Genomic DNA, 12,260 nt, shown 5'->3' with positions numbered 1-12,260 from the left:
TGCTCATATGAAATTTGTGCGGTCGAACTAACTAGCAATGCACACCGTAATGAGATGCCCATAAATATAGTCCTAGAGGCCTTGTGTCTTGTTGCAATATCTTTTTAAATTTTCTCTATCTTCGCTTGTAAACTCAAATTGTCTGCGAGTGTATGTATTATGCGATCAATTGATTTAACAATCAAGAGGGAGCGTTATCTTCTTCCAAACCACCTTAGATGTTAGAGGACACTGACCCAAGGTTGCGAGTAAAGAGAATACCAAACGTTACAGTAGTAATGTAGTGGGTGCAAGGAGTGATTCAGGATCTTTATCTTCAGTAGCGAGGTAATTAAGCGCAGCTGGAGGCCATCTCCCACTTTTTTTTCTAGACTTTGTTGTCTTTTCTCTTCCACCAACTACACCTCCAATGCAGTTTCCTGGGCAGTAAGGAACCTGGAGCCCCAGGTCCTTCACCTAGATCGACGCTTGCTTGCTCCAGTTTCTGTTACGGAAGGGTGAATGATTCAGTTTGTCTTACATCTATATCCAATTTGTTTGCACTGGGAACTTATCTAGACAAAACATGTCGAGATGCCATGTGGTTGAATTATTTTTTCCTTTACAGTTGATGTCATATAATATTTTTTTATTTAATCTTGATGTTCATATTCTAATCAGTTCAGATAAAGTTTCTTCGGGTTAAATCTTGTGCAAACCCAATAAAAAGTTAATAATATGCAATGTACATCTAAAACATGTTGTTCAATACATGGATTTTAGTTAGGGGTGGTGATAAAGGATCTGCAGATTTAGTCTAGGATCGGGCTAAAAAAGGACCGAGCTCATATTCTACATATTTTATTTTTGAGCTAAGAATGATTAAGGGTTAAGTTGGATTGTAAAAGGGGCATTAAGATTGTTCAAGTTCCAAAACCCATGTAGATGTACAAATTTTACAAAGCACTAATGTTCTCAGCGAGAGACACTACGCATTATAACACGCTCTTGTTTCTGCCTTCAACCAGCTGTCTTTACACCGGCACCTACAACAAGCTAGCCTGCTCGAGGGTTCTATGGCAATATTAGAGCTGATAAAGAAACATGTTGAAGAGAAGTTGTTTTGTGGCAAGCAACACATGAAAAAAAAAACTACAATAACAACCCCACACCATGCAACTCAAACGACTCTGGCCACATGAGCAACCTGTAAGTTGCAAGTAAACCTGAGCAAATGAAGTCCGGCCCAGCCCGACAGCCTGGCCCAAGCTTGCGGGGCTAAGCTCGGCCCGTGGCTCCAATAGGACCGGGTGCGGTGCTGGTTTTCCGGATCAAAAGAATTGGACGGGCTCAGTCTGGTCCGATAATTTATTTCAATTACTTTTACATATAAAAATGTTGAGTGGTCTAAGCCCTGAGCTAGGCCTGATAATGTGGCCTGATGCCTCTCATAGTTTCACGGTGGGTGTGGGTGTAATTTTTCGCCTGAAATATTTCGAGCTGCTCGTCGGCACGCCCGAGATTTTCTCAGGTCAAATCAAACATATTGCTACGCCACGTGTAGGTACGTAGCACACATGTTATAACGCCGACTTTCTATCTAACGACTCTGGAGCTACGGACTGGGTCTTGCATTGGGAAAAAAAATAAGGCCGTCACCTCCTAACGGCTGTGGCGGCGCCCTAATTTTCACAATCTCCTAATGGATGTGGCGGCGCCCTAATTTTCACAATTCCAGGACCCTCAGCCGGGTCAGGAGATCGGAGATGACGATGGAACTTGTCTCTCAGCACTGGACAATCTCAGTTGGGGCCGATGGCCGGCCGTGTTTATAAAATGTAGGGGTGTAAATTGATGATTCTTAGGTGCAAATATTTGTACTATTTCTCTAAAATGAGAACATATGATTTTATAAAATTAGTATAAATATTCGAATTAAAAAGGGTTGGAGGTGCACCTAAGAGTCACCAATTTGCACCTCTAATAAAATGTGAGAGAAAGCTCACATCGTTGGCGTTGGCGAGTGGCACAGGTCCGAATGTATTTGAATTCCATACTAAGGACTGTGTGTCGAGCATGTGAAATATGGCGTAACGAGATACATTCTCAGGCTCTCGGTTCCGTGTTAATATAGCCAGAAAAAGCCCCTGGCGTGGCGCTTACAACAAGATCATGAACAAGCAAAAAAGATAACAAACTAAAACTAATCTATAACAACCGGTACTACAAGCATATCTTAACAGAGCAAGGTCCGAATGTATTTGAATTCCACGTGCCTACGGAGGATGTTGCAAGAATAGCATGATAGAATAATCATATTGTTCTTGTGCCGCTGCTCATATGAAATTTGTGCGGTCGAACTAACTAATTAGCAATGCACGCCATAATGAGATGCCCATAAATATATATAGTCCTAGCGACCTCGTGTCTTCTTGCAACATTTTTTTTTAATTTTTCTCTATCTTCACTTGTAAACTCAAATTCGTTATTATGGTATCAATTGATTTAATAATCAAGAGGGAGTGTTATCTTCTTCAAAACTATCTTAGATGTTAGAGGAAACTGACCCAAGATTGGAGTTAAAGAGAACACCAAAAGCCACACTAGTATCTAGTGTGTGCAGGGAGTGATTCAGAAGGATCATTTCCTCCAGCAGCGAGGTTGTTTGTTTTCTCCACCAACTTTACATCCAATGCAGTTTGCTGGTAGTAGGAGATCTAGAGCCCCAAGCTCCTCACCTAGGTCCAACCTGCGTGCCTTGCTCGAATCATCAACTCTGTTTATGATAGCGAAGGAGGAATGATTCAGCTTTTTGCATTCCTTCTATTATGCAACCCCAACAAAGATTAATATTATGCAATGCACATCTAAAAGCATGTTGTTTAATACATGGCTTGGAAGCTTCAAATCCGTATAAACTATGGAGAGATACTATGGATTATAACACACTCGTTTTTTGTCCTCTCCAAATAACCAGCTTTCGTTTACACCGGTGCCAACAACATAGGGTAGCATGCTTGAGAGTTCTACGGCAATATCAGAGTTGGTAAAGAAACATGTTGGATACTAGTAGGTTTTTTCAGCAATGGGAGTTGGATTCTTTTGACTTCCTTTTCTTTTCCGGAGCGAACCATATAGGAGAGTTGCTGACTATACTAATTTTTAAAAAATAAAAATTATCCGCTACATTAAATGCTATACACTTTGTGAGCAGCATAAGGTCATGTGCCCACCCACACTCGCAACCATCAAATCCGCAACGAAGAGATGAGATAGAGCCATGTTGATGTGGCTTAATCTTAATCCACTGGTGTCGATCGTCATAGGAGGCAGCTATCCATAGAATCCGCTCTAGATGGAAGCTCATACTGGGCAAGCATAAAATGGAAAAAAGAACTACAATAACAACCCCGCACTATGCAACTCAAACGACTCCGGCTGGATGATGAGCAACCTATAAGTTGTAAGGGTCAGATCAAGCATATGCTTTGCCTTATGTAGGCATGTAGCACGAGTCACCTGCTACGGCACTGTGACTGGAGCTAATTTTCACAGCTCCACCCTCAGCTCAATGAGGGGACGAGACGATGGAACTCGTGTCTCGACAGTCTCGATTGGAGCCGGCCGGGTGTTTACAAGGCCTGAGACAGAGTGCTCACATCACCACCGTGACAAAACTAATTGGTCAAGACTTTGGCGTGCCAAGAAAAAACCTGAGTGCTCTATGCACGGGACAACACACGATTCGCGCACAGCAGGGAGCCCGGAGCATTTATAGATTAGATACGTTCTACCATGCTTGTGATCTCGTGCCTCTACCTTGTGTCTCATTGTTTGCATTGCGACTTGTAATGTTAGCTTTGATGGTTGGCACGATATCATCGATAGGATGTTAGAGGAAACTGATGCGGGTTGATGGCTGATGGCACTTCCATCGGGCACACTGAGCTGGATGTTAATTCTGGACGGCGCCACTGTTCCACTACAGATTTATTTACAAGATCCTAATGGATGCTGATCGCAATTTTGGTGTCCGTGGCTAGTAAGAAAATTGTCTCGCAAGGTCCGATGGGTGTTATTGGCTGCATGAACAATAACCTTCAGCTGAACCATCAGTTTACAAAATCAGCTCGATCAAGATGACAGTGGCACTGCATGCAATTCGAGGGAGGAGCAGCATGAGAGTGACAGATGCTCCAACACTCGCGCTGGTAAACAGTAGCACCACGAGATTACCGTGACCAAAGTGGCTGTTCACAATCTCTGCACGCAGAGCTTTTTGTGTCTTGGGTATTGAACCTGGCTGTTTGATTTCAACCTTGTTCTTCCATGACTACTTTAGCATGTTCTTACATGGGTGGATTAAACAAATTCTGAGCTTCGGAAGTACAGTATCGAACACGTTTTTCTTTTTGGTTCCCAAATTTAAATGTCCTTCTTTCTTTGTTTTAAAATTTAATTATATACATATTTTATTCTCCTATTGTTGTCAAACACATACGTTTAATTTGACTATTTGTAACTTCTTTTTATTTTCAAATTTATGTCCTTTTTTCCTCTGAATAGTTTTTGTCTATGCGGACTCTTAATGCATTCAGGCAGCTCCATGAAACCTGACACCTGCCTCATTTTCAGGCTGTTCATTCGATTGCTGTAACTAGATGTGCTGTTCACTGAAATTTTTAAGAAAGGGAAATAAGTCACCCTACAGTCACGTCCCAATCAGGCGACGCAAATAACAGTAAAGAAGACGGTAATATGTACATGGAAGTTAAACAAAAATCCATAGACAGATATGAACTTGATGTGCTCCTCGCTAATTATCCCTGTTCTGTGGGATGGCCATCCTTGGTTGTGTTAGTGGCATCTTAAAGTTGAATGTTTCTGCTGTGTAGAATTGTGATCCTTTATCAGCCGCAGTGGAGCCACTACTGATATGTAAAGCTACCTTCTCCCTGATCATGTCTGGCGCTGTAAATACTGATAATACATTATCTGGCTATTTATTCAGCCCCTCAGTGAGTATTTCTTTCCCGTAAACGCCGAGAACTTTGGTTCTTCTTTCTTTGGTTCTTCCTTTGCTTCCTTCTCAGGTGCCTACAAATTGATGGACAAAATGTTAGCACAACAAAGCTGGAACCTAAGTTGGTTATTCCATGCATCTTTGCCAACTCAAACAAGCTCTAAATAAATAATGCAGTTCATCATTGCAGTTGCCAGACAGTGGTTACAAGGTGGATATGTTGCAAAATACCAACCTTATCAGCTCGACTTCCACCGGAGCCAAACACAAGCTTTCCTGTGGTCTTACGCGACGAACTGCCCTGTGATGTGGTGGCTGTTGATGGCTGGACACTATTGGCCGCATTAGCTTGTCGTTTTGCTTGGGATGAGGCCAGCACATCTTTATCTTTGGAAGCCTTCCCATCCAGACGCCTTCCGGAACCAGTGAAGGGAATGAACTTTGGTTCTTCTTCAGCACGAGCCTCTGCAAAAACAACCACAAAAGAATTAGAGGGCTGGTGTTTGCTGTCTACAAGTTACAGGATAGAAGGCATGAAGAAGAGTAATCACGTCCAGTGATGTATAGAACAAGAGCAGTACCGGTAGCAGGCTCCATGTTTGCAGGACCAGCAGGTTTTACTGGTTCAGGTTCTTTGTAGTCAAGTGGTGGAGCAAAGTCAACCTCACAATCAGTCTCAATAATACTTATAGCATTGGAAGGTTTTGTCTCCACTATATCAATGTAGTACTTCTTGTTATTATACACTACCATAATGCTGTCACCTGTGGTTAGACAAGAAAAGTTCCGCAGAGTTTTCTCCAAGCTGCAAGAATGACGTGAACAGGTCATTGGTGTTCTTCAGGGATTTCATACTTGCATTACTCACTATTCATACCATGTAACTCTAGTCACATACAGTAGTCATATAGAGAAAGAAGGGTAAGCAGATGTTCCACTAGGATAAGAAATAGTTAATAAAAAAAAATACTAACATTGCTTTGGGGTTTGAGATATCTAAAAAGTCTGTTGTATGAGGCTGCAACTTGACATATGTGCCCTTGGGGAGGTTGGCATTTTTTATGAACACCATATCTCCCTCTTGCAGAAGAAGATTTTGCATCATCTGATGGTGAGTACATAAAGTTAGCTTTATTGACATGATGATATCCAGAGAAGTGCAACGGTATCCTAGATCTCAACGTACCCAATATGGCATGTAAATCATGCCTTCTTCTGCAATGAACTCCAGGACACCACAATGTGAAGTCCGTTCTGCTGCCGCATTGTGGACTTCAAAAAGCATAGGATATTCAATATGCAGAGATGCTGCAGAGAAACCAAACACAATTTTTCGAGAACTGAGAATTTATTGTCAAATGCATGTGGAAAAATTGCAAAATAATGTAAGATGAAGAGAAGTAGTCAAATGTGCTAACTTACCAAGACGATCAAGAGCCGACGGCGGCATAATAACTGAAAAGAAGCAAAGTAATAACCACGTAAACTTCTAATCGCAAATAAAATAGATACGAAACTCAGACTCAGTGAACGGAGAACATACTTTTGTCACCGGCCTCAAGTTGTGGCTGCAAAAAGGGTAAAAGAGATATCTTACAATTAATTCGAAAAATGCGAACTAAAAAAAATGCTATCTTGGAAAGCGGTAACTACTCTAGCATTCTATGTTGATAGAATTTACTACAAGATGTTATTCTAGAAACTTACAAGTAATTCCGTGACATCCTTACAAAGGCAAGAGTCAATATAAGCATGCCAGCAAGACACTACAAAAGCTCAGTTACTGATACTTTAAAGATATTTTACTTGATTCAATTCGCAATTCATGTAGAAAAGAAAAGACAGTTTCCCATTCAACAACCGAATAAAAATAGGCATTAGAACCCAATCTGCTGAATATGATTCAGATGCAAAGGAGGGCAAAAGCAATGCAGAATGGAACAGAAGAATTGATTACAGTATCTCATAATAAGCAACAATCTCATTAGTCATGTCCCATGAACAGGGTAAAGCATGAAGCATGAAGCAGAAAAATATATTCAAATAGAAAATATGGCACCTCATCCGAAGAATTTACAAACCTTATCAATGAAAGATGCAGGATAGCAGCGATATGTCTGCTCAAAAGTGCTTCCACGGTAGCCATAGCCTTCAAAGTACTATTCATCATAAAGAAATGTACAAAAATTGAGCACAAAGCAGTGTGGCTCAAGAACAAATTAAATAAGTAACAATTCTTGTACAAAAATGCACCAAGGTAGCTCACTGCAACTTCTCTAGTTTTGAGCATCAATAACATATATGATACATAAAAGAGACCGTAGCTTGGCTCAGGTCTAAATTCAAATGCTATCATATTGATCAAGCAATGGGAGCAAGTATCATGGAAGAACTTTGGGGACCTTAAGGAGTAGTATCTCTTGACATTGTTTGACTGTACAGTGCTATCAGCTACTTACAAGTGAGAGGAACAAGCTAATTACGTGATCCATGCAAAGAAATTCTTGACTTATGGGTTGGATTGTTGAAAAAAGATAAGAAAAAAAATCATATTCTCAGCTAAAGGACTTACCATTGTTTCCAACACGAAGGTTAACCCCTTCTGCTCCCTAGAATATCAGAAACAAAAGAAAATAAATTAAATGATGCAGACAAGGCAGAGATACAAAAGTAGGCACTCGAAGTCTCGAGCATAAATAACGGCTACAAAAATAATTGTACTCTCACTTATGATCAATGTGACAATCAAGAAATGAGAGATGATATCAGTTAAAAGTCTTGGTCAGTCTTCATCTCTGAGGCTAAGAAGATGCAACATCACACCGAATTAACACTCACATAAGGAGATAGCATGTTCGCAAAATGCTCATGAACACGATAGCAAGTTGACAACCAATTATGGAGGTAGAAAAATAGATATCCAAGATATAGTCATCTATTTAAGCCCATAGAATTGGTAACCATGTATCTTGTTAAAGGCGCAATGCAAAATTCAGGGTCCAAATACTCATTGGCATGGTATAAGGTTCAACCATGAATCCATGATCAGTGGTTCCGATGATTACCACAGTATATTGATTCGACTTTCTGCGCGGTGCACAACTTGGTCAGAAATTCAACACGTTACTTTAGTTTAGCAATAGACAGTGGTAAGGCTGCTAGCCTAGCAGGCTTTCAGTAATAACTACGAAAAAAAGATGCATCTTTTACCGCACTTATGGACAAATTGGCAGTACATGCGCGCGAAGGGGCTAGATTGCTAGCACATACGAACAAGACGACAGTTGGCAGGAAGATGAACTTTGCCAGTCACAATTTCCTGCGACTACTGATCTCATACAAGCGCGCGCGGTAAAGGGCCTGCCGCGGGAATCGGATGCGGTTGGATGGGGGAGGGAAATTGAGCCGACAGTCGAGGGCCTCGAGGCTTACCGAGAAATCGACGACCCGGTGGATCTTGCGGCAGTAGCGGAGTTGAGACAGAGAAGAGTAGAGGGGACACCCCCGTCTCTGTTTCTTCGGGAAGAAGAAGGAGAGGCGCTCGCGCAGTCGCGCTTGGTTGGTGGACGGTGGAGAGAGAGAGAGAGAGAGAGAGAGGAAGCAAACCAAGGCCGCAACGAATAATCTAGATGCTGGGATTCGGCCACGTATTGGGCTATTGCCCGAAAATGGGCCGGATTTCGCGCATAGCGGCGGCTTGCTTGCATGATTGGTAGCTTATGGGCCTCTTCTCTGCCGTCGAGCCCAAGCAGTTACTCCCACCGGCGCTGGCCCATGGAGAGGCCTCACGCGTTGCCCGCTCGCGGCCAAACCGTTTGCCACGGCACGGCAGGCGCCGTCGTGTTCCTCCGTGCGGCCGCCGTGCAGGTTCGTGCCTCTGCTACGTACGGTCGTGTAACGTCACAGTCTCACAGATTCATGACTACTACAGTGCTACTAAACGCACTCCTACTGGTCGAGTTCTTATTTTTCCATGGGCAGCTGGATGATCGAGCAATCGAAAACAAAAGGCTATGAAAACAAAAGAGCCAAGAGGAGCTTGTTCATGGATCATCGTTAACCTGCGGATCAAACCCCGAGCATCGTACAAACGCTAGCTGTACTGTACAGCAGCCGCCACGCCGGTACGGCGCGCTGCGGGGTCACTGTTCGCGCCCGACGTCGCGCGGCGCCGGCTGCCCCCCCAGCGCCAGCGCGGCCGTGTCCTGCCACAGCCGCGCCTCCATCTCCTTCTCCGTCAGCCTCCGCTCCGCGCGCCGCAGCGCCGACTCCAGCGCCGAGATCCGCTCCCGGTCCCGCCGGTGCCGGAGCTCGTGCAGCCTCCGCTCCAGCTCGATCGCGGAAACCCCTCTCTCGTTCCGCTCCCGCAATGACGATCCGTCGTCGCCGTCGTTGCTGCCGTCGGGATATCCGCCGCCGCCGCCGCCGAAGCACCCTCCTTCCAGCTCGATGAACTCGTCGTCGTCCGACGGCGACTGCATCGAACACTAAGCAAACACGGCACCGCCGATCAGCGAATCACAGTGTGCCAAAATTTCGTCGCGGACGACATGTCATGTACGCAGAGTTGCAGACAAGGATCTGTACCTCAGGAGTTTCATGCTCGGTGCTGCACGTCCACTCTAGTGGTGGTGGTTGACGCCGCGCGGGCTCTGCCTCGAGCTCTGCTTCCAGCGCGCCGTCCACTCCGGCGCACCCCTCGTCCTCCGACGTCCTCCTCCCATCCTCGCCGCGCGCGATCTCCAGGCAGTTCGTGCTCGTGTCCGAGACGCAGCTTGACGACGCGGTAGTCGTCGACGTCGACTGCAGGTTGTCGTTGCAGGTCTTGGGCGTGACGGCGACGTGATCCGCGGCGCCCTTCACCCTGTCGGCCTCGTCTCTGATCTCCTTCAGGAGCGCCTCCATCTGCGCGCGCACCTCGGCCATCCGGTTCAGCTCCACGCAGGTCCTGGCGAGGAGGAGAAGCATGCTCAGCCCCATGCCGGTTTGCGCCGCCACCGCCGCCGCTGTCACACTGCTGGTGCCGCTGCTGGTGGTGGTCACCGCCGCTTGCTTCGACGATCCTGCGATGGCCGGAACACTCGAATATGAGTCCACAGCACAACAAGAACTAGAAGCCATGTCATGCCTGTTTGGACGACGTGGAGAGGATAGATATATACCACGGGCACGGCGCGCACCTGATGGGGACTCCGCCGACGACGCGCCGTCGCTCTTGTCGGCCTCCTCCCGGCCGCGGCTGCCGCCGCGCTTCCTGCCGAACCGGATCCTCGCGCAGGTGAACCGCGGGAGCCGCAGCCGCGGCGGCGAGGCCCCCTCGCCATCCTCGCCTTCGCCGAGGTAGTCGTAGATCGTCCTCCGGTTCTTCGTGGTGCTCGCCGCCTCCGCTTCGCCAATGTCGCCGTCGCCGGGCGCGGCCATCGTGAGGGCACGCAAGAGCTCAGAACAGTGAACGCGAAGCGCGCGCGTCGAGTGGAGCACTGGAGCGGCGTGTCACCGTGTGGAGCGGATCAACCGGAGTGGTGAGAAGAGGAAGCCCCGGCGGCAACGGGGATGGCGTTAGTACGGTGGGCGCACGGGACACGTCGCCGCGTTCCTGTTGCCGGACCGCGGCAGCTGCCCCGGAAAAGAACATTCCATTGGGACAGACAGATGAAGAAGCGAGAGCAGGGGAGGAAAAAAAAAGAAACCATCAGATTCCTCACTGTGGCTTCCCTATTTCAGTGTGAGCTTCTGGACATCCTGCTCCTGCATGACATTGCCATCACATTACCTTATCTTGAAATATTATCATTAAGTAACACAAGTGGAGCAGCAGGTGCTGTATCCAACTCCTACACTTAGGAAGAAATCAAGAAAACGACCATCATCAAGCCCGACGTGGGGCCCGCCCCTAAGTCTGATGCATGTAGCCAGTCGCGTGTCGTGTCAGCATGGTCCGCCTGCGACTATTCCATTCCCCAATCATTGACCGGCGACGCCGCGCTGGAGATCGCGCCGGCGACAGCGACCCGCCCCGTCTGGGGGAGGGCATGGGCGTGAATGCGGCAAGTGTCGAGCCCGCCCATAGCCCCCGCGTCGTCCGGCCCCCGCCAGGGACCCCGCGACAAAGCTTAACCCCCCAGAATGGCGACGGATCATTAGCTAATTAAATCCGGCCTGCGCGTCGAGCCTGGCCGGCCGCCAATGCAGGCGGGACGCGTCGGCGTCGGCGTCGGCGGGGGAGCGGCTTGTTGGCGTCGCGCGCGACGTGGTGGCCGGCGACGCGACGGCGGGCGGGTGGTGGAGGGGTCGGCGAGCAGCGAGCGCATGTTGGCGACTTGACGGAGGACTGGTGATCCAGCACGTCGGAGATCGGTCTGATCCTTTGCTGCTGACGGATGCGGACAGGTCGCCATCGGGCCGGCCGGCGTGGAGGCTGGTAGTTGGGGGAAGCGTCCAAACGGCGCACTGGATGATCGGTCCAGCGGGTCTCGTCGTCCCCGTCGAGCTCACCCTCCAGTAGTCCAGCGCACAGCGTAAAGCCGGCGATCTCGCGGGGAGAAAGCGCACGACGCGGCACCTTGGCCTTGGCCTTGTGAATTTCACTATTTATATAATACATAAATTTTGCGTATTACCATCAAAGTGGTCGTGCCGGAGTGGTTATCGGGCATGACTAGAAATCATGTGGGCTTTGCCCGCGCAGGTTCGAATCCTGCCGACCACGTTTTTGCTTCGTTTTACCCTTTTTTTTTCTTGGCCATGCCCAGCCCACTTATCGTTGTCATGGCCTTCTGGGCTGAGCCAGATTTGTAAGGCCATGTTGAGGACAGACCGGGAGAGCAGCCCGGTATTCCTGCAGTTTAGGACTGACATCACCAGAAAGATGGGCTGGATTGTCTACTTCCAATGTTTACATGAACCTAGTTCGCAGTTCTCTCTACGCATCCCTCTCTAACAAAAAATCATTTTAGGCTTAAGATATAGTCGCTTCAAAATACGTCATTTTAGAGTTTCAGACTTGCACATCAGGATTAAGAAAGTAGACCAAATGATTCCGTTGCCCTTCACGTGTTCTAACGCTCAACTCAGCTTTATAATTACACTAGGCGAATATATCTGTGCGTTGCTATGGATAAATGCTATATAAGTATTGGATATGTCCGTAAGTTAATCTGTTGGGGTCTACGTGATCGAGTTGTGATCAGAGAGCTGATCCGACTCGCATACAGTATGGATTAAGATCCACATCTTTATTGGACCAAACCAAAAATTA

The 12,260-nt window shown here is 46.9% G+C and overlaps 2 protein-coding genes and 1 non-coding gene across 4 annotated transcripts; 1 reads left to right on the top strand and 2 right to left on the bottom strand.

Annotated features, from left to right (window-relative positions):
* Positions 1-4,627: 4,627 nt before the first annotated feature.
* LOC112878889 (ubiquitin fusion degradation protein 1 homolog) lies at positions 4,628-8,576 on the bottom strand. The gene is made up of 10 exons (XM_025943144.1): positions 8,435-8,576; positions 7,575-7,611; positions 7,084-7,161; positions 6,546-6,570; positions 6,425-6,457; positions 6,189-6,310; positions 5,977-6,107; positions 5,584-5,807; positions 5,238-5,467; positions 4,628-5,076 (listed from the first exon to the last, which is right to left on the bottom strand). Exons 2-10 carry the CDS (start codon positions 7,575-7,577, stop codon positions 4,987-4,989), a joined length of 936 nt encoding a protein of 311 aa, XP_025798929.1. The 5' UTR covers positions 7,578-7,611; positions 8,435-8,576; the 3' UTR covers positions 4,628-4,986.
* A 456-nt stretch (positions 8,577-9,032) lies between these two features.
* LOC112876296 (protein POLAR LOCALIZATION DURING ASYMMETRIC DIVISION AND REDISTRIBUTION-like) lies at positions 9,033-10,701 on the bottom strand. Of its 2 annotated transcripts, none has more exons than XM_025940377.1 (3): positions 10,165-10,701; positions 9,590-10,065; positions 9,033-9,489 (listed from the first exon to the last, which is right to left on the bottom strand). In XM_025940377.1, the coding sequence occupies exons 1-3, from the start codon at positions 10,421-10,423 to the stop codon at positions 9,145-9,147; spliced, it is 1,080 nt and encodes a 359-aa protein (XP_025796162.1). In that variant the 5' UTR covers positions 10,424-10,701; the 3' UTR covers positions 9,033-9,144. The 2 variants fall into 2 exon arrangements, with proteins under 2 accessions (XP_025796162.1, XP_025796171.1); XM_025940386.1 differs by having other exon boundaries at positions 10,183-10,701.
* A 928-nt stretch (positions 10,702-11,629) lies between these two features.
* TRNAS-AGA lies at positions 11,630-11,711 on the top strand. The gene has a single exon. It is a non-coding gene; the product is annotated as a tRNA-Ser (tRNA).
* Positions 11,712-12,260: the final 549 nt, after the last annotated feature.

Source organism: Panicum hallii, chromosome 1 (genome assembly GCF_002211085.1).
Source record: "Panicum hallii strain FIL2 chromosome 1, PHallii_v3.1, whole genome shotgun sequence".
Classification (NCBI taxonomy): domain Eukaryota; kingdom Viridiplantae; phylum Streptophyta; class Magnoliopsida; order Poales; family Poaceae; genus Panicum; species Panicum hallii.
The sequence above is the reverse complement of the archived record's forward strand: the minus strand, read 5'-3'. Positions and strand labels throughout refer to the sequence as shown.